This window comes from Halictus rubicundus, chromosome 7 (genome assembly GCF_050948215.1).
Source record: "Halictus rubicundus isolate RS-2024b chromosome 7, iyHalRubi1_principal, whole genome shotgun sequence".
In the NCBI taxonomy this organism is placed as follows: domain Eukaryota; kingdom Metazoa; phylum Arthropoda; class Insecta; order Hymenoptera; family Halictidae; genus Halictus; species Halictus rubicundus.
In genome coordinates, this window is record NC_135155.1 from 9176844 (window position 1) to 9201022 (window position 24179).

At 40.3% G+C, this 24179-nt stretch overlaps 3 protein-coding genes across 4 annotated transcripts; 1 reads left to right on the forward strand and 2 right to left on the reverse strand.

The window, feature by feature from the left end:
• The first annotated feature begins 930 nt into the window (after positions 1-930).
• Positions 931-6243, forward strand: Metrs (methionyl-tRNA synthetase 1). Its single transcript, XM_076791283.1, has 16 exons — positions 931-1175; positions 1651-1802; positions 1888-1995; positions 2080-2229; positions 2315-2440; positions 2521-2642; positions 2717-2833; positions 2908-2946; positions 3030-3194; positions 3359-3639; positions 3832-4209; positions 4349-4562; positions 4640-4876; positions 5174-5510; positions 5587-5829; positions 5903-6243. The coding sequence occupies exons 1-16, from the start codon at positions 1067-1069 to the stop codon at positions 6050-6052; spliced, it is 2928 nt and encodes a 975-aa protein (XP_076647398.1). The 5' UTR covers positions 931-1066; the 3' UTR covers positions 6053-6243.
• Positions 6244-6317: 74 nt separating this feature from the next.
• On the reverse strand, positions 6318-18224 carry LOC143355861 (uncharacterized). The gene is made up of 22 exons (XM_076791029.1): positions 17900-18224; positions 17278-17447; positions 16635-16943; positions 16057-16184; positions 15680-15841; positions 15049-15260; positions 14763-14977; positions 14021-14292; positions 13717-13923; positions 13162-13237; positions 12872-12975; positions 12649-12826; positions 12564-12584; positions 12347-12491; positions 11743-11918; positions 11271-11588; positions 9943-10070; positions 9704-9865; positions 8410-8612; positions 7457-7671; positions 6681-6949; positions 6318-6620 (listed from the first exon to the last, which is right to left on the reverse strand). The coding sequence occupies exons 1-22, from the start codon at positions 18030-18032 to the stop codon at positions 6344-6346; spliced, it is 4080 nt and encodes a 1359-aa protein (XP_076647144.1). The 5' UTR covers positions 18033-18224; the 3' UTR covers positions 6318-6343.
• A 291-nt stretch (positions 18225-18515) lies between these two features.
• LOC143355993 (ionotropic receptor 75a-like) lies at positions 18516-24031 on the reverse strand. 2 transcript variants are annotated; one of them, XM_076791284.1, is made up of 10 exons: positions 23637-24031; positions 23352-23530; positions 22975-23283; positions 22740-22867; positions 21792-21953; positions 21391-21605; positions 21100-21314; positions 19802-20070; positions 19105-19314; positions 18516-19022 (listed from the first exon to the last, which is right to left on the reverse strand). In XM_076791284.1, the coding sequence occupies exons 1-10, from the start codon at positions 23776-23778 to the stop codon at positions 18887-18889; spliced, it is 1965 nt and encodes a 654-aa protein (XP_076647399.1). In that variant the 5' UTR covers positions 23779-24031; the 3' UTR covers positions 18516-18886. The 2 variants fall into 2 exon arrangements, with proteins under 2 accessions (XP_076647399.1, XP_076647400.1); XM_076791285.1 differs by lacking the exon at positions 21792-21953.
• Between the last annotated feature and the right edge of the window lie 148 nt (positions 24032-24179).

Genomic DNA, 24179 nt, shown 5'->3' on the forward strand with positions numbered 1-24179 from the left:
TTAGCAACTCCGTTACGTCTCGTCTCACCGCGTCTTACGTCTAACCAAACGGTTGGCGTCTTCGGCGAGTCTGCGCGCTCGTGACCCGTTCGGTTAGTAGAAAACTCGATAGACCTAATATTCCTGGAACCTCGCGTTCATTCTCGTTACTAATAATTATGCGCCGACACCGATGCCCCTACAGGATTGTTATATAGATCCGATTTCACCGTTAGAGTGATATCGCATTAGCTATTATAGGACCGTAATCAATACGTATCCAGTATCAAAGCCACATTGATACGCACCTTGTTGGTAAAGAATTCTAATTCCGATACGATGAATATATTTCATGGCTTTTATTATAGTTTATCTTGAGGATTTATTAATAATGTATATAATGTGACGTACGCAATTAATTTCAAGGACAAGGATATCCAAATGTTTAAACAGCCCCTTGAATTATGTGTACGTACTTTCACGTGTGTTTGATGTACTTATTTTGGTACTTACCGACTGTACCCGGGACGTGCAACAATCTGCATTACCGACGTTTTATCGCGTCCTCTAGGTTTACGCACGAAAAATTGTAGGACTTGTCGAAGTCGATAAAGTAGGTATCTTGTAATTATTATATGTATATCTCTGATGTTGTTATTGAACTTTCCGATCTATACCAGAATTACGAGATATAGGAGTAGACCAATCACAAGGAGGTTCGTTTGTGATACCGGTAAAGCACGGGATGTCTAAAAAATGTTGTACTTCCTTGAAAACAGTGATTCCTGAGGTCATTTAAAGTAATTTTTTCCTTTGCAAAAATGTTCTCCGCGAGGAATTATCGACGAAAGCCACGGAGCAATCAGAGCGGGGCTACAGCGGTCGTATTCCATCTTGAACAATGTCAACGCCACGCTGATTGGTCCGTGTTTTTCACACCAAATATATCCCTACTCCTTGATAACACATTGAGTAAGCCTGCTGAAACATCTGCAACCTGCTCTGGCATTTACTTGTCGCTCACATGTGTCGGTTGTGCGCTGAACATATTTTCATCTATTTATTGTGAATATTTATTAACTTATTAATGAAAATGATTATTTCGACGAACGAAGGCAATCCAAATACGTTAAAACTGATAGTTGCAGCTAAAATAGCTGAACAATCTGTTAACGTGCAAGCGGTAGAACCAAGTGGTGAGTAACTTAACCTCTCAGTTCGAATTTAATTTCCTGTTACATGATGAAATATCAGGTGTTTGTTTCACCTGAAGTGCTCCAACGCGTGGGTGATGCACTAATATATATTCAATGAAAAAGTTTCGTGTGATTACGTACATTCCTATTTATTTTTACGATTGTTTATAACCAATCTATGTATTGTTCCATTTATATTTTCGTTTTTCTTACCATTTCATCTGTCATGAAATACTTAAACATTGTGTTTACGTTTTTTAAAATATTGAACGTCGTACATAATTTGTTTTTATTCGGCCAGTGTTTGTTAACTTTAATTTAATAATATACTTTTTTGTAATAAGTTATAGTTGTATCTTTGGTGTGAAATTTCTAGACACGATTTAGAATAATTTAGTTCATAAATTTCTTTGTATTGTATCGAGAGACAATTCTTATTGGTAACATTAACCAAGTTTTATTTTATTATGTTTAGCAAGTTTTCTGGGTCGTTTACCTGCTATTGAATGGCCAGGTGGGTCAGTGGTATTTAGCACTAGTGCAGCAATGCAACTCTTAGTACCTCTACCTGAAGAATCTAAAATTGTTAATAACAAGTGGTTAGAGTGGGATATTTCTCAGTTGCAGGTAAGTCATAAAAAACGAATGATATATTTTTTAAAGCCTTCGTAAACATAACTAAGTCTAATATTGTAACTATTATTCATTTCAGCCAGCTATAGTAAACTATGGCAATGCACCCAATGCAAATAAATCTGGCTTATGGGCTTTATTAAAACAATTAGATGGTGCATTAAAAGATAAAAAGTACTTAGTTCAGGTAATGCAAAATATCTATGTCTATGGTTAATAAAAATGCGTTAACACTTTTGATAGAACTGAGATTTAATTAACAATATTTTAGGATAAAAATGATTTATCATTGGCAGATGCATGCATTTGGGTAACTATATGGTCTACTATATTAGTTACAGAGATTGGGCAAGAACTATGCACAGAATATCCATCTATTAAAAGTTGGTTATCAAATATTGAATTATTACCAATTATTCAAGTATGGAATTTCTTTTTCATTGTTACCTTAATATTTTATGTATATGTTATCATTAAACTGAGATGATTTTAATTTATACATTTAGAATTCCTTGAAAGAATACAAATTTGAAAGAGGTGTTAAGGCAATTCTCAGTATACAAGCCTCATCATGGTTTCCCGTTAATACCACTATTCAATCTTCAAGACCCTCTAAACCAGTTTCAAGTAATGTAAGTTTCCTTTCATTAAATTATTAATATCACAATACACAATGCGTAACCTTACAACAATTTTGATACTTTTATTACAGATTAGTCCAACTAAAGAGAAGGAGAAAGATGTCGAAGCAGTTAGTAAAGAAGAAATCCAGAATGTCACCAGTAACTGGTCTTCGAAGTCTTATCCTGTGGTGAAGGATTCATCTTATCCTATGTAAGCTTTTATTGAAATGAATATACATGCATTTAAAAAGTCGTTGAGCTTTAATCAAAATTTCTTATGTCTAGATTGCCGAAGAAAGGAGAGAGAAACATTCTAATAACATCTGCATTGCCTTATGTCAATAATATTCCTCACTTGGGAAATATTATCGGTTGTGTACTTTCTGCTGACATCTTTGCCAGGTATATCGTCTAACTATACTTCGACATTGCATTAAAGTGTAGTATATATTTTAATTCATTTGTTTCGTTTACAGATATTGTAGGCAAAGAAATTACAATACACTTTTTGTTAGGTATGTATGATTTTCTAAATGTTTATAATAGCAATGTCTGGATTTTTAATGTTAAATGTAACACAGTTAAATGAACATTACAGTGGGACTGACGAATATGGCACTGCTACAGAGGCCAAAGCTTTAGAAGAGAAAACAACACCGCAAGCTATATGCGACAAATTTTTTGATATTCATAATGATGTATATAGATGGTTTAGTATAGGGTTTGACTATTTCGGTCGTACTACTACACCTGAGCAAACAGAGTAAGATGGATCTCGTACTAGCTGCATTATAGGATGTAATTTTTTAAGGTTTCTGTCTAAACTTTTGATCCAAAGATTAAGCTTTTTACCATTTTGTTTACATTGCAGTCATGTTAATACGAAACACTTGTCGATACTATATAGGTGCGTTTTTTGACTTCCAGGATTGTACAGTCATTTTTCGCCAGAATAAAATCTGAGGGATATGTGTTTAGCGAAACGGTAGATCAACTTCTCTGCGAATCTTGCGATAGATTCCTGGCAGATAGATTTGTAGAAGGTATATGTCCAAGGTGCAAGTATGAAGATGCACGTGGCGATCAGTGTGACGGATGTGGTCATTTAGTGAATGCAACAGACTTAATATCGCCCCGGTGTAAAGTGTGTAGTAATAGACCAGTTGTGAAAAAATCGGAGCAGTTTTTCTTGGACTTACCTAAGGCAAGTATTAGTGTAGTTGCTATTAGAGCATCCCATCGCTGATGGGATTTTCCTTGTATCCTTGTATCATTCCGCGAATAATGGTATAGAACATTAACAATTGTGATTGTTTTTATTTCACTTGCCAAAAACATGAAAGGAAATTTGCGTTATTTATGCTATGACCTGATGTTTAATGACTATTTTTTGCAGTTAGAAGAAAACCTGAAAGAATGGTCCGCAACTGTGGAGAAAGGATGGTCGACCGTAGCCAGAGTAGTTTCGAAACCATGGTTACGTGACGGATTGAAACCACGCTGTATAACAAGAGATTTAAAGTGGGGAATTCCCGTGCCAGCGAAAGGCTTTGAAAACAAAGTTTTCTACGTTTGGTTCGACGCCCCGTTTGGTTATATCAGTATTACAAAGAGATATACTAAAGAATACGAACAGTGGTGGAAACCTGAAGGTGTAACCGTCGATTTATACCAATTTATGGCGAAGGACAATGTACCCTTCCATACGGTAATGTTTCCTGCTTGTCTACTAGCAGCTAACCAGGGTTATACGTTAATGAAGCATTTAATGGCGACGGGTAAGCTCAACAAAAAATTATTCATATTAAATGCGTTATTGTTAGAGGTGTGCAAGAACCCGACCCGACATTTTCGGGTTCTCGCACACCTCTAGTTATTGTAAAGCACGCCAGTTTCTAACATCCTACTTTCATTTAGAATATTTAAATTACGAAGATACAAAATTCTCGAAATCAAGGGGAATTGGAGTATTTGGCACTGATGCCCGAGATACAGGTATACCGGCCGATGTTTGGCGATTCTATCTTGCATACGTCAGACCAGAGACACAGGACTCTAATTTCAATTGGGTGGATTTAGCGACTAAAAACAATAGCGAATTATTAAACAATTTCGGTAACTTCGTGAACAGGTATGTAAAAAATTAGTCGAGTTGTTGACTATCTTTATTTTAAATACAATATTTTAGAATTATTTTTTAATAAATAGGGCTCTAATGTTCGCGGAGAAGTATTTCGATTCAAAAGTTCCACCGATGATACTTCAGGAAGATGACTTGGTGCTGTTGGCATTGGCCCAACGTGAGTTGTCGTCTTATATCCAAGCTTTGGAGCAAGGGAAGCTGCGAGACAGTTTGAAACATGTATTGGCAATATCCAAGCATGGAAATCAGTACATGCAGTTCCAAGAACCGTGGGTGAAAATTAAAGGAACTGCTGACGACAAGTAAGCTACTTCTAAACAAAATAGTATCGTAAGATGTGATGCCGTAGATGCACTTTTAAAATTTTTTTTCATTCAACATTAGTCTTCAATCTTTTTAGAGTAGTATTATTTAATTGTAAAATATATAATAAGTTTTTTACAGTTTTGTTCGTGTAGAAATGTTTACTTGCTAAAAAGATTTTAAAAAACTTGATACATCAAATTACGTTGCAGGTCTGTGTCCCAGCGCTTGTGAATAATATCTATCCGGTGGTATGATTCTTAGAAACGTAATAATTTATGTTTTTCTGTTCGCAGGACAAGAGCTGGCACAGTGATTGGTATATGTTGTAATTTAGCGTGCCTGTTAGCGGCACTGCTGGCTCCATTTATGCCCAATACGTCACGCGAACTGAGATCACAAATAGGATTGGACAAAAGCAGTTATGGATACATTCCTGACATTATTACTAACATACTTCCGTCAGGTCACAAAATTGGTAAACCTTCTCCGCTGTTTAAGAAAATCGAAGATAAAGATGTGGAAACATTAAGAAAAAAATACAGCGGAAAACAGGAGAGTGCAATTAAAACTGACGAAATGAATGGTGCGAGTTGCGACGTGAAATCTTTGGAAGCTGAAATATCGGCGCAGGTGAATAAAATTTAGAAAAAAAATTTTACAAAAAAAATGTGCTCTCTATTTAAGGATCATGTTGTTTATACTTTAGGGCGTTAAAGTCAGAGAACTGAAATCCAAACATGACAAGAGTGTCTGGCAACCGGAGGTACAGATTCTTTTAGACTTGAAGAAGAAGCTTGCTGATCTCATAGGCGGAGGAACTAAATCTCCTGAGCCTGTAAAAAATAACAAGGCGGTAAAAAATAATAAGCCCAAAGCGGTACCTGTACCTGAACAAAATGAAGATGTCTTAATAGATGCGGCGGCTTTAGAAGCGGCTATAGCTAAACAAGTACGATAAAAGTATTCCATCTCAGCGATTCTATTTAATTTCAGCATTTTCTAAACTTTACGGTTTTTTTCAGGGCACTTTGGTACGCGATTTGAAAAGTAAGGAAGCAAAGTCCGTGTGGCAGCCTGAAGTGGAAAAACTATTGAAACTTAAAAAACAGCTAGCAGATCTCACTGGAGCACCTCCAGCATTGACTGACAAAAAGTCGAAAAAAAAGAAATAACTTAATCACTAGACCACTTCGAATGTCCATTTTCTATCGACAGACAGCGATCATACTATTTTGTAAGAAACTTTCATCCTTCATTTTCTATTATCATACAATTTCCTTGGACATGCATAGATACCGTGCGGTACTTTTCTTGCAATGATGTTATTAATACATTTTATTTAATAAAATTAATTTATACATCAGTGAAATGCGGATACCGTTACAATTTTCTATTTTTATCTTTGTTACAGCGATTGGCGTAAATCGTTGATAAGAAAACAAAACAAGTACTTTAAAAAAGTATCACTTTTTCATCGAGGTTGTTAATATTTTGGTTTTAGGTTTCTTTGTATGTGCTATTATGGCATTATTTCTTTTGGATATACGAAAAACAATATTTTCGATCACGCAGATTATAGTAGACAACACTAGGCCAATAATTAACAACATTATAATGGGTGCAGTTTCAAGAATGGTAACGCTTGACACGTAGCGTTTTTCTTCTTCGCAAAATGGTTTCCTCGGTGTCCAACGGTGTATTTGTCTGTTTCGAATTCCTGCGGTAGTCATCCTAATTAATCTGAAATTAATTGATGTCGGTTTACACCTTATTTCCCGACATTTTTCACACCTTCCTTACCCTATCTTTGCTATTTCCCGGAACTGACCGTTCCGCATTGACCACAAACCAAATACCGAAGGTCGGAGCAAGTGTACTTCGGTGAGCTGACAAATCATTTCATTAGTGAACATACGTTCTATTACTGGGTAGGCATCAATGGGATTTGCGTGATACGCGTGTCCAGGAGACATAATAGTTCTTATGCCGTCGTGTAATTCTTGAAATTTCTTCTCCTCCGGTACAACGTCCCAACGTTTTTTGAAAAAATGAACATCCGGAGTGTTAGACTACGAACAGTTTCGTTTGACAATATTAACCCTCCACGAACCGGGTGGGGTTAAACTAACCCCAGCGATTATAAAGCTGCTATTTTAAAATATACTAATAAAAAGATGTTTTTGTTTGTCAAAATAAATCTTTCATTTTTGAAAAATAAATCTTTGTTACATTTGAATCTGGAGCTTATTATAAAATCGGCGAAACACGATTTTATAGTAGGTCTTTGTTCAAATAATATATTGGTCGATGGATCGGGGTAAAATTAACCCCACGTAGATCAGGGTATGACTCTTGTATACTTGGTTCGCGGAGAGTTAATCGGTATTGTTATATATTGGCTATGAAGTATATTTTGGTCATGCAGCAATAAAATGTTAAGCTAAATTCTACCGATAAAACGAAGTGACATCTAAAAAATGAAAATAACAGACATATGTAATTTGACAGTTATACGGGTATTATAGAGGGTTTAATAACATAATGACTGTAACGGTTAACCAATTGTAAAAATTTACAGTTATTAGGAGGTTGAAGAAGATATCTTTACGAGCCGAGAGCTTCAGCCTGCTTTTCGCCAGCGAGTACAACGAATCATTCATTTTGTTCAGAGGAATATTCAATCGACTTGATACCATAGCCGCTGAGTAGCAATTATATAGGAGCAGACCGAATATCATAGTTTGCAAGAAGGCAATGCGACCGGCATACTGATCGTTCTCGAACGGGAGCCCTATAAATGAACAAAATTATCTCTGATAAATAAAAAATCGAGGCCTAGATAATGTAGAATCTCAGTTATCTGGTCTAATTAGGGGAATAGGAGTGTCCGATTTATACAGATCGTGTACAACATGAATAACAGTAGACAGATAACGAAAGTTCAGATGATCGAGGTTCTATTGTGCGTACAGTAGTGTCCGCTTAATAGTTGTCGATTCAAATTTCTGTCTTCAATATTATCGAGAGAGGTGTCTTGAGAATTGTTAACTGTTATCTCCCCTCCGTTCGCTTGCTTCTCAAGATATCGCGTTTGAGAGTGAGAACCATCGAGGGAGAGTAAAACGAAGAAAAATATTCGAGTAAGAAAATATGTCTCCTGATCGAACACTACAGTATCTCGTGAATGGTATAGTTGACAGACTGAAGACTGATAAGACAAGATCCAATTTGATATCGATAAGTGAAAAGTCACGATCAGGAGACACAATGTCAACAACCAGGTAAAGACACTGGTGTCGAATCAGAAAGTAATTAATCATCGCGACATTGTGTAATGTTTTGAAGGATTTGGATTCCTGAGTAATGTTGCATCATAAGAAGCAACGCGTGATGTCACAGAGCCGCTTCCTATGCTCTTCCTATACATAGTTTTATTTCGAATTTCTTGAATTCGATCAATATTGGACATAGAATTTGGATAACATTTGCAATCTGCTTATCAGTCTTGCACCTGTATCGCAAACATTACCTTGCTGACATATCGCCGCAATCAGAATAAGAGCACTTTCTTCGGAATCGCACCTTTTATCTAATTTCCAGATCGACCATAACGTTAATATTATGACGAGCGACAATGCGAAAGCCGTGTACCAAACGCTTGCTTCGAATGGCCGAAAGATTACAACAGATTTGTCTTTATCTGACGGTACAGTACGAAACATAAAGCATGTTCTACAAAAATATTGATAATTAGTTGACCATCAAAAATAAACATTTCTAACTAATTCCATGTTAAAATATTTCATTAAATGCAAGGTAAATGCAACATATGCGGACCCCCGAGATGAGGGGAGGGAGCACGAATCGAGGGGAAAAAGTTACCCTCTTTCTACCAGTATCGGAGTATGCACGACAAAGGCGGAATGCGTCATGTGACCCGGCCACGGGCGGAAGCGTGGAGAGTATCGCGGTAGAAGGAGAAATTAGCAAGGCTGCATGTATTTGTCACACGCATTGTCACAGCTACGTGGCTCCAGATTCCCATCTTCCGACTCTGCACGAGACACTGACGTCACATTCGTGGGAGAATCGAGCTACAGTTAGTGGTAGAGGGAAAGCATTTCGAGGGGAATACACATCGGTCTGGTAACGCTATCTGGGCCCAATCCGGGCCTCATCGGATCACCGTTACCGTAAAAATTCCGCCCGAGGTATACATGACTTCCGTTGCGAGAATTGTCCCACCAACGTACCGGTAGTGAGGGTAACTGGCACTAATTGCGACACTGGGCTCCCATCCCCACTATTCAAAATTTTCCGATGGCAACAGATTTGGCTGCTATCCCTCTTCGCCTGCTCGACGAGTCATTCTCCACCATGTCCACCACGACGTTTCCTTCGGCATGTACATGTACATGCATACGTAGTAGAGGTCGTGGGCCTCGTGCCGAAGGAAAAGTTGGAGTGGACATGGTGGGGACTGTCTCGCCGAGCAGGCGAAGAGGAAACGTGGCCATTAGGCAGGCCTGGACTACACTATAGGCAGGGGAGGACACTCGATTCTGACTATAGCATTTCCCCTACTATGTTCCGAGGCCGACTCGGGCCAGCCAGGTTCTCCGAGTCGGATTCGGCCGAAGTAGGCCAGATTCGAATCCCGTAATGCTGGATGGGTATCTGTGGACCGACTGGAACCCATTCGGACCCCGTAGAGCCGAAGTGTATACAATTAATTTGATTAATTAATCTATAAGGAGACTACGAGATTGCGAACATCACATTCTGCATGACGGGGGCAGAGAACGTGTTAATCGGAGGTTTACCTCGCGGGCCAAACTTGCAGCATTACATCGGCGTAATTAAGTCTCTCTATCGTCAGGACCGACGGATAAAAACCCACATCATACTTCCGTTGTTTCAGGCCAGTCATCAATGGTCCGTTCCTATCATCTTTTGGCCAAACATTCAATTCTATCACGTCGAGGCTGTAAATGAAATGTCCGTTTCTCGTTTAGAATGATGGCGGAACACGAATCCTTCGGAACAGTGAATAAGGTATTACGTGAAATTGAACATTTCGGCGACGTGTAGCGTGACAGCGTAGCCGAATCTCGCCCAATTATCTAGCTGCACGACATTTGGTTCTTGAAGATACGTTATCAGGTCACTGTCCTTCGGCCTGGACCCTACCTACATAACATTAACATTTTGAGGTACCTTTATCTAATCCTATCGATGGAGATCTGGATCTCGATCGATTCGTGTCTAAATTCTCCCGTCGAACTCGACGAAGAACACGAGCAAGACAAACAACACACGGTTTCTACTGTTGACGCTTTCGGGTGTAAGCCGTGACATTGACTCCTGATTGGTAAACAACGAACCGGAACACGAGATTGCTGTATTACCGCCTCAAAACGCGTATCGGTATCAGTGTGTCTTCCGACCTTCGATAACGCTAGTTGTACTTCTTGCAAAATGTCGAGAAAGCAACGCCAGAAGGACATTATGTACATCCGGAAGCGTCAAGAATAGAACCTGCATCATGCAAGGTCATGAAAGCCCTGCCCTATTTAGTACTCGCGTGATCCCCTTTACCCTAGGTGGTCGTGAGTTTTTAGTGTGTAGTTTCCGGGGACACTCCCTCAGGGATAGTCCTACATAACCCCGGCTTCCCCCAGGGAGCCGGGGTATGCGAAGAGCATTTTCTCACGGAAAAAAAGGTCATGAAAGCCTCGAAACTCTCACAGCAGAGCTGTTGAACGTCTGCCCGCACGGGCAGCGATTTTCTTGCCCCGAGCATACACGGAATTAGTGTCGCCAGATGAGGGGAGGGAGCATGAATTGAGGGGAAAGAATTACTCTTTCTCTGCCAGTACTGGAGTGTGCAAGACAGAGACGAAACGCGTCACGTGACCGGGCGGAAGCGTGGGGGAATAGCGCGATAGAAGGGGAAATTAGAGTGGGGATGCAAGTCTTGATCTGGCGACTATGCCCAGGGTCGCCAGATAAGGGGAAGGAGCACGAATTGAGAAGAAAGAATTACTCTTTTTCTGCCAGTACCGGAGTGTGCAAGACAGAGACGAAACGCGTCACGTGACCGGGCGGAAGCGTGGGGGAATAGCGCGGTAGAAGGGGAAATTAGAGTGGGGATGCAAGTCTTGATCTGGCGACACTGCACTGAACGGCGGGCACAAAGCCACGTCCCTGTAGGCAAGGCTGCATCTATTTGTCACACGCATTGTTACAGCTACGTGGCCAGCTACAGTTCCGGTCTACCCCCACTCTTCTAAGTCACTTGCCCGTCCTGGCCCGCTAATAGACATGTTGAGCAGCTCTGTCTCACAAGCAACATAACGAGCTATTTTGCAACAATTGATCAATACTTACAACGCCAGCAGCCTTCACCTTCACCTGGCGATAGTTCCATCTTCTGGCAAACATGCTCTCTACTAAATTAACGCTCAAGCCAGTGTCGTTCGTCCAGGCACCCAATTCCGTGACAATCAGCGAACCGCCGCAATGTTTACAATGGTTGTAAACATCGTACAGCGCGTAACCATCGTCATTAGGTATAGAAATCGCGAAATCTGTGATAATACTGAACGTACTTTCGTTCAACGGTTGCACGGTTTCTGTTAGCCTCTTTCCATAGTCCTCCAGAATTAACCAATGATGCAAATGCTCGAATAAATACCGAGCCGAAGCCTGATGTTTGTTTCAAAAGATTAGTTAATTGCAATCGTCGCAATATTTGTTTACTTCATTGCCAATAAACGATCCATTATTTTCGCTGTGTCTTGTATTTGTGAGATAATGGATCATTTATTGGTGTAGCTGGTAAAAAGTATGTTCTGTTTACTTGGTCGTATATGTTTGAAACATCGTCATTTTTCTCCGAACAGCGTAAATCTAGGAAAACGCCCAAGTTTCCGTTTTGCGTCCAAAGGAAACGCCACAAATCAACGTTCGTTCCAAACCGCGTTAACGAGACCGTGATCCCAGCGTCGTTTAATATCTTTGCGGTTCTGACGTCATCTACGTCGAAGCAGGTTTGTCGTGATAGCAATCACTTTAGTAGATCGTACAAAATGAAAACGGAAAGCATTCCTCGCCAAAAATTTTTCGCATTATTTCGATTAAACATTAACCCTTAAGGGACCAATGCCGCCACATAAGCGGCATGGCAGTTTTACTTACTGGGTGCAATGCAATGCATTGAAATGAAAAAAAATAAAATAAAATATTTTCCTTTCTATACTTGATATAAAAATGTTGAGTCCACAGTTTCTCTGCGTATGAAAAATAGCTTGGACCTGGTGGGAAGTAAACTTGAAATACTGCCGGACCGTTAAGGGTTAATAATTATCTCACGTGTTGCGATCAACGATGAACACGTACTACGAAGACAGTAAGCTTTTGTCAGTTTGACTCGCAATAATTTTGAAATGGCGATGCCAACTTACCATCGGGATCTCCGCAAGAGAATCCAGCGACTCTGTTAATTTTCTTGAAAACGAAATAGTCGCGAATTAAATCGGTATTACCGGCGCAAAAGGCGACAATCAATTGCAGACCGAGGAACATTCGAACGTACATCCCACTTGCAATCTATCGCGTTCTATGTCGCAGCTTGCGAATCGAACAACTGCATGCAAAGCTGTTCGTGCTGCAGCTTCTTACACGTAAAGTGGTTACGCTCTTCTATTTTATATGAGAGGCGATGTCAATTTTGACATGATACCGCTTTTCACGGAAGAAAACCGACTCTTTCGTAACGCGAAAATTCGATAACGTAAATGAACCGCGAACGGAACGATTTGTTTAGTGGTGACGCGAAGACGCTTGAAATCATCCGTGTTCGCGACTGTATTAAATAAATTAAATTTTTATTCTTAGACCGGCATGGATCAACATGCTTCGTACTATAATGTTCAGCTAAGTAACTAAAATCTTCAACTAATCAAACTCTTGTGATATTCGTGTTTCACAGTAACACGTTTATAGTTGCTCCTCCAGCAAGTTGTCCCTGCTGTTCCCACTGACGAAGCTTCCTCTTGACCCGACCATCCTTCTTCGATTCTCTGATCTCGCGCTGTAAAAAACAGAATAGAACTCCAATATGCTAAAAAGGCTTGTCTTTATAGTATTTTAATGTCGTGATCCTGCTGGCACGTTTCATTTTGTTCTACGGTTTTCATTAGATTGCGGATTTTGTACGTTTATAACGAAAATGCGTGGCTGTAATTTCAAACGGTATAAAGCCTAATTAGGTAGTTGCCTGATATGGGGAAATATTTTTACTCATAGATTGTACATAAAAAGAAGAAAATTTTGAAATTTTGCGTTCATTGCTTCTAAAGTATGTGTTACATGGTATTGTGATGTATTTCCATAAATTTTTAATTTTTTATACTAAATTGCGTCCCATATTGGAAGCACAGTATATTGGAATAATATTAAAGATTATTCCTCTTCATTTGAAAATTTGTATTTTAAAAATCGTGACATTAGAATTTTTTGTCTGGTCAGGATTTCATTTTTTTCTTTTCGAATGCATCAAATTTTAAGTATTTAAATATTTTATATCAATCCTTAGAAGTCAACAAATTTATTTGGGCAATATATTCTAACAAATAATTATCTCCCCATAATAGACGCGCGGACAGTACATATATATATATATATATATATATATATATATATATATATATATATATATATATATATATATATATATATGCATCTATTCGAATGTTAACAGATAAGAGGTTCACTCTATTCATTATTCTACATTATTTTTCTGCCGGTTCAATTAAGAACAAATTTTACTCACCTCATCGCACGTTTATAAATAATATTTTCTGCGATGCAAATAATACCAGCTGCGAAACTGCCGAACGCCCATAAAATCAGAGCCGGAGCAGTTTCATAGATCGTGATACTTCTCGTCGACAACGTATCCGACTGACATTGAGGTTTTCTCGACGACCAGTGTTTGATTTGACGATCGCGCAGTCCGGTATTAAACATTTTCGTCAATCTTCGGCAGAAGACAGTGTGTTAAAACCCCCGGCCTCGTATTCTCGATCTAATTCAAAGCTGAAGAAACAATAGAAAAGAATCAGAAAATTGCTCACCCTATTTTCGCTATCTCGACGAACTGCCCGTTGTGACTCGCGTACATTCCCATCACTGATTGTTTAAATAAATGTATCTCCGTCAGCGCGCAGATTTGATTCGAATCGAACATCCTTTCGACGTACGGATACGCCGTGTTGGGATCCGTGTGATACGCTAAAACACCTTTGCTGACTTGTTTGATACCCTCTTCTATCGGCAAATATCTTTTCGATTCCGGCAGGGGGTCCCAGCGTTTTTTACGGAAATAATCAGACTCCCAGTTCAGTTTCTACAGATTAAAAGAGTACAATAATTAGACTACGAACTTCCATGCAAGAGGAAAATTGTCCACATTAATCGCAAGATACAGAAGCCTCATAAACATTTACTTCTTGTCCACTTCGTTTTAGTAAGTCAAAAATAATATAACAGTAATTTAAAAATTCTTTGAATATTCATTTTCGTCATAAATGCATAAAATCCGCGCTAATAATGAGAACAGTATAATACTGAAAGTACTTCCATAGAAATAAAAAAAATTCAAATAAAAATGGTAATTTTGCTGGTACTGCTTTCCATCAATATTATACAATATTTCAATTTATTCTGTAGATACACAAACATAAACGCGTCCTAGACGCCTTGTACGCGAAGAGATTAATGAGCCTCTAGTATCGGAACTCGTCGGTTATCCAAATTGTCTTGCCTCCCAAAAAGTTCGAGAAGATGCTAATGCAAATGATAGCAATCGGTACTCACATACAGAAAGTAGTTTAAATACGGCACAGCCTCCGCCGCAATTTTTAAGTTGCTATCGGCCAGGACGGTGACCGAGTCCTCCATCATGTCGAGTGGCTCGCTTAACCGAGCCGAGACAATACTACCAGAATAGTAATTGTACATTATCCAGCTCTGTATAGTGATCTGGAACAAGGCGATGCGGCTCGCAACGCGTTTCGTAGTCAAATTCGCACCTGTCGGGAGTGTAAAGTCGATGAAACAGCTCCGGCGAGAAATAGCGGGTTTCGGCAATGTTTTATGCTACCTTGCTGCGATATTATCCCCACTGACAGCACAACTGCTCCAGAATATTTTTCCCTCTTCCCGATCCCTTCGCAGTTCATGATCATTTTCAACACGATGATCGAGAACAATCCGAAGCCTGCGAACGTGTACCATGTCTGCCTCGCGAAAGGCTTCAAGAAAATCTCCAGCTTGATTTTGTTCGTTGACGTGGACAATAACATGAAACAAGGTCTGATAAAAATATTTAATACTTGCTCCCTTTGTTTGGACATTGCTTGAGAAAGATTACATAGATTTTCGAAAACGTTGGACGCATTAACCCTCTGTATACTACGCCGGAGTCATTCGTGACCCGTCCTGGTGAGGGTAAGCTCGAGCGACCGTGAAATATGTACAATTTTATTCCGATATAAGACGACGCTCTTTATTTCCAAGTAAGAAAATCGCTACTATTTTTCTTCTTCATCCGAAATACGACGAAAGCCGGTCTCCAGCGGCATCGCCTTATATCGAAAGAAAACTATAGTGAAATATCGGCGTGGGTCAGAAATAACTCCGGCGTAGAACTCGTAGGAGACCGAGGGTTGAACATGAATCGTTGAAGAATGGATAAATGATTTGACAAAGCGATCTCTACTAATTTTTCTCACCGTATCGGCCATGCTGCGCCAATGAGGGAAGCATAATCTAACCGCTCGGACACCATAATCCTCGGATTACTGGCGAAGTCTATGTAATTCGATTGCAGAAATTCGAAAATCAAACCGTGCACGCTGTGCCTGTCCCAGTAAATGATCTCGGAAGCATGCACGCTGGAAAATAATAAAATACAATCGCAGGATGTTTAAAATTTCTTCGGTTCGTACAGTCAACTAGGGTAGGGGACTCAATTACTGTGCCTACATTAATTATACTTATTTTTAAAGCATGATTAATATAGGCACAGTACCCACACAGTAATTGGGTCCCCTACCTTATTAGACATCGTGGATATTTAATATGAGCTTATCGCTTTCATGTTCGTTACCTGAAGTTAAATAGATCGCCAGTGTGCAGGATCATAGCGTGCACGAATTTATGCATGCTGTCCAAGGATCTTGTGTTGACGTCCTGCATATAGTCCTCGAGACGCATATCCTTCGGTCGGTATTGTATCTAAATCAAATATGACTTTTAGAATTGAAAATCATAGTATTAAAAGTTAATCACAGTTTGCGACACGCTGTTCTCATAAACCTAAATAATTACTAGACTGCGGGTCACTATAGGACATAAAAATGTTCTACCTTCTTTTTAATGCACTGAAAATAATATAATACTATTCTTAAATTTTCACATTTTCGCTATTTCGTGTAGCATCTTCACTTTTATCGTAAACGCATAAAATCCGCAGTCTAATAATTACTCTACAGCAGGGATGGGCATTTTTGTCTCAATTTAGACCCCACCATAGCGCCCACTGTCCCCTTCTAGTAAACGCCATTACCGTGAGCCACGAAGACGCAAGACGCGACGAAGGTGCATGAAAGAGCGATTGGTGGGGGAAGCAGGCGTTTGAGGGGCCCCTAACCGTGCCCAACAAATTAAATCCGATAACGCACTCACCACACCGGATATTTTCAATCTCATTCCATGCATGTTGGCTCTCCTGTTAATCAAAGGCTGCGTTAAAGTGACATTCAACCCCTCGTCGCGACGCCAAGTGCCAAGTTCGGTGACGTTCAACAAACCACCGCGATATTTGCAATGATTGAACACGTCGTACAGATCGTAGCCGTCTTTGTTGGATATGGCGAGGACCAAATCGGTCACCATGTTGTAAGTGGTATCGTTCAGAAGCGGAACGCTGAGACTGTAATTCGATCCCAGGACCAACCAGTTGTACGAATAGTCGTACATTCTGTATTTCGAGCTCTGCATTCCAAGAAATCGACGAAACTTGATTTCCTTATCTGTTACTACCAGACTGCAGATATTTGTGCAATATACCGTGTTATCGACGTTCTTATTACTTTAAGTCTACTTCAATCTTTCTGTACCTCTCATTAATGTATAGTCTGCAATGTAGGAGATTTCCTAATTTAAATAAAAGAAAAATAGATTGATAAAAATTTGTGACAGTACATTGACTACTATAGGTGCATGGATATCTGCAGTCCAGTCATTACAAATTGTAGGTTGTCTTGTAATTGTTCCTCAGACATTCTTGAAGGACAAGTTACATATTTCATTGTTCTGGCTAACATACCTCGGCAAATATTCGAACGGCAGTGTCGTTGAGGCAACGCAAATCAACGATGACACCGAGCGTCCACGTTTCGCTTCTCAAGAACCTGCGTATGTCAATTTTGATGGTGGGCTCCCTTATTATCGTAAATATGCCCATGGTGCTCAACGTTTTCAGAAGGTCGAAGTCACCTAATCCCAGCAACGTAGAATTAGATAGAGACTCGAATACCGAGCGGAGGACTCTTTTATATTATGTGAACACAAAATGACTCTTGCTCGGGAGTTAAACTATCTTGAGTGTATCAAAGCGACCTTTTCTTATAAAAGGACGAAGCCAAAGGAAAATTTACGAATTTGGATTTAAAATTGAAAAATATTCTTTGGATTCCACCTGGGACCCAGTCCAGCCATTTTGTAAACAAAAATACACGAATACTCCTCAATACTTTATAATAAAATCCGTAATCCATATTTTCCTTTAACTTTGTTCTGACGTGAGAAAAAATTGTAAAATGCAATGAAATTAACACACTCAAAATGGCTCAACCCATCTAAAAATTAGTTGGTAGTGGACGATTTTATATCGAAGGAACGAATACAAAATTTCTGATAGCGATCTGAATTTTCAAAAAATTACCTACCTGCTGTGTCGCCGCACGAAAATCCCACGACATTGCGAACCCTCTTGTGAACAAAATAATCGCGGATGAACACGTGATCTTGTGCAGTGGAGAGCAGAGCGAACTGCAGGAGGGTGAAAAAAATAACGTACATGGCCCGGGACAATAATTTTTCACGACACAAACGCGTTCTAAAATTTCCCACACGACGACAAAGATTTTTCCAACGCTTCCCTGGCCCTCCGCGAAGTCCTCGAGGGCCCCGCGCGCATTAGTTGCATGATTTTAATACGGTTTATTTAGCTCATGCATCGAATGCACGTGGTTTCGTATGCCAACAGGAAAGACAGGCTGTCAATTCTAAGTAATTCGACGAATTGCGTGAGACACGGCATGGTCGGACAAACGAATGAATTTTTTATTGGAACTGTCTACCGAACGCGACACACGATTATCGATGGCAACGTGATAAATTGTTCATGCACAGAGTAGTCCGATATCGGTATTATTATTTATTAACAAACTACGGATCTGCATGCATCCATAACTTACAAATGGATAGTATAATGGATGTAAATGTTTCAGTAGAATTTCGATTAACCCTCCGTATGCTATGCCGGAGTCATTCGTGACCTCGAGCGACTATCCCCTCTTCTTCTTCTTCATCCGAAATACGACGAAAGCCGGTCCCGAGCCATCGCCTTATATCGAAAGAAAACGTCATGGGTCAAAAATGACTCCGGCATAGGCCTAGAATTCGCAGGAGTCCGAGTTAATTTCATTTCGCTTTCAACCTGATACAACAATTTCTAAGAAGAGGAAAATTTACAGTTCACTGTGCAGGAACAGTTAATTTTAACTTGCAATATCTAAGCTGAGGAAAATTTACAGTTCACTATGCTGGAACAGTTAATTTTAACTTGCAATTTCTAAGACGAGGAAAGTTTATGTTTACGGTTCGCTATGCCGGAATTGTTAACTTTAACTTGCAATTTCCGAAACCGTGTTTTAAGTAATCTGTGTGCTCGCCGATTCTCTGAACAGGTTGAAATTCCTCAGCCTCTGCATATTAATATCTCGCAGAGAGGGTATATTCAAATTCTTGTCGATTAAATGTCTTCCTTCCGTCATGGCACTTAGAAATCTGAAAAATGATGTGTTACTCTTTAAATCCTATCTGTTCTAGAGCTCCGGTACCAGCATCTTTTATCCGGTGTTTCAATTACCGTGAATGCAAGCAGCAGTAAACCAAATTTTCTATGACGCAGATAAGAATGGCGAATCCGACGGCGATACATAAAAAGACAAAAACGGGAGCTGCTTCGTGGATCGATAGTGGTTCGGCGATAAGCAGGTTACTGGGACAATACGGTTGTCTCGCTGACCATCGTTTTAACTCGCGCTTCTGGATCCCGACATTTTTGATCTTCGTCAATCTGCGCAGCAAAATATTTGTAGTTTTTATCGTTGGACGATATTTGCCTGTTAAATAATTCATCGGCGAACTTTTCACTAATCCTTTTTCATCACCGTAACGTATTGCTTTCGAAAAATGGAAACTGCAGATTTTCTGCAAGTTGTATCCTCATACAGGGTGTCCCAGTATTGATGGTACAACCGTGGATTCTACGTGAGAAAGTAAGTCGACAAAATAGGGAATAAATTTTTTCGTTTAAGGCTTGGTTTCAAAAAAAGTCAAGTTCAGTAGAATCAGTAGGTCATGCTCAGACGCGTCAGACGACTCGTGTCCAAAAGACAAGGCGTCAAGTGAAAAAACTTCATTCCGTATTTTCTCGTGTAGAATCACCCCCTCCACGGGTTGTACCATCAATACCGGAACGTCCTGTATGTGTCCAAAGAGTTTTGATCAGAAATTGCTTGTGAACCGGAAAGATTTTGTGCAGATTTCCCCGAGGTTCGTACCCTGTTCTCAATAATTTGGTGAAAGGGCTCCTGTGTCTCGCGTAGAACGCCAGGTTCGTGTTTAGCAGATGCACCTCCGTGAGCTCGCAGATGCTTCGATCGTTGAACGTGTGCTCGATGTAAGGATAAGCGGAATCGACCATCGTATGATAAGCCAAAGTTCCCTTAGCCACCTGGTCGAGTCCTTCTTCCAGTGGAAGGTACCTGTTGTACTCGGGGATCTTCAACCAACAATTCTGATAGAAGTATCGGACATCCTTGTCCGGCACCTAACGCGTAAACAGATTCGCATTATGTACAATAATTAAACGTGTTACCACGACTTAACAGGAATGAAATAAAATCAAGCTATCCTAGCACAGCACAATTGTATACAGAATGGTCACGGAAGTTACATGTTCGTGAGAGTTCATGCAATATTATTGATCACGCGAATACAAATGCTATTGCGAAAGCAGAGAAAGAGAAAAGCTTCTGGCCAAGTTTTGGAAATGTAGGGCTCGGTGGCATTATTCTTGACTACGCCCTTTGGCGCCAGCTTGCCGAGTTTACCCCCAAATTAGCAACAGTTTGTGGGCGTTGCAGAGTTCGAAAACAACCCTGACTTTTATCGATCAAGGTTATTTGCCCCACCAACCTAGTATTTCACCGTGGTGGTAGTTTTTCCGCCACGAATACTCTTACAGTTGTTGCTGTGATTAAATATCACGTAAGGGTTAACGCGGCTTATTAATTTATTATTAATTTATTGTTCGAGCATGTGCCACATCGTGATCGTGAAACTTTTCGTCGGTGATGACATAGCAAATTCTGATATGACTTTTTTCAATGACGACCCCTCCCTTAGCTATGACGTTAGGTCATCATTATGAATAATATTTTCGATAGTTATATTTCCGGTACTTGGAGCGCATCCCCCATTCTATATGTGCATCATTGACTCACCGGTTTCCAAGAACGCTGTATAAACAAAATCGTTGTGTGCGAATTACATCATAATTGCCAATTGAAAAAATTGCTCGTCGCGATATTGCTCGCAGTAGACCGTTATGAAACGTCCAAGTGCTTCTAAGGCGTGGTACTGTTTTGATAATGCAGTGTTTTTTTTTCAAGAAATCGATAAAGCACTATTGCGTGTTGTGGAACTGTAATCTGATGTCACAATAAGTTCGAATTCGAATATAACTTTATAGATAACGTTCACGAGTCTATATACAAGACAGATGTACTGGCGCTTACAACGAAGAAAATAAAATCGTGCGTCTGACAAAAATGGCGTGAATATTTGAATATACAACCTGAAGAAAAGAGCGAACATACGGCGTAGGTTCCACCGCCATTCTCATACCGCTTTTGGCTAAGCTAATCAACGAATCGTTCATCTTTTCACCTTTGTTCTTTAATCGATTCGACACGACGCTCGCCGAGTAGTAATTCAAAATGATCGTGCTGAACAATAAAATCTGCAAGAACGCTATACGAGCTGCGCAACGCGTCGGCACGAACGCGGAACCTGTACGAAACAAATTTTGATTTGACAAACCGGCAAATTCTCACGAATGGCATACTTCTTTCGAACGATTCTCTACCTTGTTGCGACAGAGCGCCTATCGTTAGCAAAACGGAGAGTCCGTAGTTGTCTGCCGGCTCGCGGACACCCTCCAGTCGTATAAAAATGATCAAAATCGACATTACGATCACTATCATCGACAGGACTCCGTACCATACTTTCACGGACAAAGGTTTTAGAAATTGGCCCGGTTGTATCTTCGTCGAGGAAATTGTACGAAACATGAAACACGATCTGCGACAAACAACGTTTACACCGTGTATAATAATTCAACGTACGTATGTCAGATCCGACAAAATGGTGGAACTTTGTGAAAGAGATTGATTGTCCGATCGCATCAGTGAAGTAAAAGAAGATCGTTACAATTGTACGTTCTACAACTGAAAATGGCTGCCAAGAAAGGCAAAAATAGTAGCATACCGAATTGGCCAGACTGGTGCAATGATATCGCCATTATTCAAACGGTCAACCTTCATCGCGACTGGACTGGTCGACAGATCGATAGCCTTCTTCTTGAAAGCTTCGAAAACTGGACCAGAATGGTCTAATTTACGCTGCGCTTTTATTTGGATAACGTCCATCCTGGAAAACACGAACTGCAGAGTGAGAACACGTCCTCGGATCAGTTTTAATGAGATAGTACGAGACCGAATTATCTAATGCAGTCCTATATAGCAATACTTGCGGCGGACAAGGGCGCCCGTCGATCATAGTCGACAGATGAGGGGAGGGAGCACGAATCGAGGGGAAAAGGTTACCCTCTCTCTGCCAGTACCGGGCTAGTCACGTGATGTTGTGACGCAGACACGACAGGGATGAAACGCGTCACGTGCGACCGGAATATGGTGGAAGCGTGGGGGAATAGCGCGGTAGAAGGGGAAATTAGAGTGGGGGGAGAAGTCTTGATCTGGCGACTGTGATCTAGAGCAGAGCTGCTCAACACAGTGTCGCCAGATGAGGGGAGGGAGCACGAATTGAGGGGAAAAAGTTACCCTCTCTCTGCCAGTACCGGAGTATACATGACAGGGGCGGAACGCGTCACGTGTGACCGGAACATGGCGGAAGCGTGGGGGAATAACGTGGTAAAAAGGGAAATTAGAGTGGGGGAAGAAGTCTTGATCTCAGCATAGCTGAGGGCAATGCGACGTCAGGGGGAAAAATATTGTCATAGGCTGAACCATCGAAAGGAGGCGTGGTTCGTTGCTCCCTCCAAGTCGCTTATGCCCGAGGGAATCAAATTCTCTGCCCCCACGGGCGACATGCCTGAACAGGACTGAGCTATATATCAGTATGACTGTCAAATGATTATTTTCCTGCAATTAGAAATTCAGATGTCCTGCAAATTCATAAAAGACTTTCCATATTTACGTAAAATTGTAGAGAGACGATAGATGCCACAGGAGCACGTATAGAAATTTCGATCGGCCATATTTGGCTTTCATGCTGTACTCCAGCATCATCTCGTGCAGCGACTGATTTTTGGGTTTGGAATTGATCTACAATAATTTATATTGATTATACATGTGTAAAATTAAAGTTGTTAATTCTTTACTTATTTCTTTGGTTTTGGTGATAATTAGTTGCACGATTAAGAACAACTCACTACGATGCCGACTTTGAGTCTCATTCCGTGCAAGTTCGATCTTCTGTTAAACTTCGGTTGAGTTAGGCTCACGTTCAGACCCATTTTGCTGTTCCAAGTTCCGAAGTTCGTCACGTTCATGGTTCCTCCGCGATCTTTGCACGGATTGTACACGTCGTACAGAACATAATCTTTCAGCGTTGGTATAACGATCACGATGTCCGTGAAGATGCTGAACGCGTTGTCGTTCAACATTTTCAGGCTGTGGGTCAAATTCGACCCAAAGATCAACCATTTGTGCATCTCGCCGTACATGGAGTATTTCGCTGCCTGCGGAAAAATCGAAATTCTTTCTGTCTCGCCAAACGCGACGCGACAATGCTGAACGAGACACTCACGTCGAGCAAGATTTTGCTGTAACGCTTACTGTTGCACCGGGAATCCAAAAAGATACCTAGCTGGTGATAATCTGCCCTCAAAAATTTTTTAACGTCGATGCGTTGCGCACTTCTAGACCTCGTCAGTGAAATATACGTAATGTACATGTCGTTGAACGTTCTTGCGAGCATGATGTCGTCTGCATAAAATAGAAACGCCAGCACAATATAAATATCGAGATAGAATATTGTTTATTATCTTCAGATAGCGCGGGCGAATTTGTTGTTCGTAGTGTTCGTACTCACTTTCCAGGGTCCCGCAGGAGAATCCGGCAACCCTTTTCACTTTCTTGAACGAAAAATAGTCACGTATAATCTCATTTTCGTCTGCGCATAAAACGCGCGTCAATTGCGGCAACAGAAACAGAAAAACGTTCACCGGCTTCATCTCGCCGATTTCGAATTAACCGAATTAAAATCGGATGAAATAATTCTCGGAAAGAACACTGCCCGAACAACTTTTGTCTTGCACTGACATTTTTCATCGATATTGAATCGAGACTCGATAATGCATTGCCTTATTTCTTAGTCATGATCCTAATCAAATGTTACCGTACGTATTCCATAAAATATACGTGCAGCGTCTCAATAAAATATAACTGTTCTGAAATATGTAACTTTTAGTATTTTCGGTGGAGAACAAACTGCAGTAGGCGTGCACCTCGTTCATCTTCGCTTTTCCAAAAATCAGTGTCTCATTCTGTGGACGATAAAAATTTATAGAAGGAATATTCAAAGGAAGAAGCCGGAATGTTCGACGTAACCGATAAAACATTTATTATCCTTCTC

Bases quoted from the DNA above. Each gene is read 5' to 3' on its own strand.
- Metrs (XM_076791283.1), top strand. From the start codon at position 1,067: ATGAAAATGATTATTTCGACGAACGAAGGCAATCCAAATACGTTAAAA. The intron at 3,640-3,831 runs GTATTAGTGTAG...TTTTGCAGTTAG, and splicing joins CTTGGACTTACCTAAGGCAA to AAGAAAACCTGAAAGAATGG. The intron at 5,511-5,586 runs GTGAATAAAATT...TTTATACTTTAG, and splicing joins AAGCTGAAATATCGGCGCAG to GGCGTTAAAGTCAGAGAACT.
- LOC143355861 (XM_076791029.1), bottom strand. From the start codon at position 18,032: ATGTACGTTATTTTTTTCACCCTCCTGCAGTTCGCTCTGCTCTCCACT. The intron at 10,071-11,270 runs GTAAGTATTGAT...AATGTTATGTAG, and splicing joins AGGTGAAGGCTGCTGGCGTT to GTAGGGTCCAGGCCGAAGGA. The intron at 7,672-8,409 runs GTAATGTTTGCG...GTTCATTTATAG, and splicing joins TGCGGCGATATGTCAGCAAG to GGCTCCCGTTCGAGAACGAT.
- LOC143355993 (XM_076791284.1), bottom strand. From the start codon at position 23,778: ATGAAGCCGGTGAACGTTTTTCTGTTTCTGTTGCCGCAATTGACGCGC. The intron at 23,284-23,351 runs GTGAGTGTCTCG...ATTTTTCCGCAG, and splicing joins ACAGCAAAATCTTGCTCGAC to GCAGCGAAATACTCCATGTA. The intron at 21,954-22,739 runs GTAAATATGGAA...CGTGTTTTCCAG, and splicing joins TCGTCTCTCTACAATTTTAC to GATGGACGTTATCCAAATAA.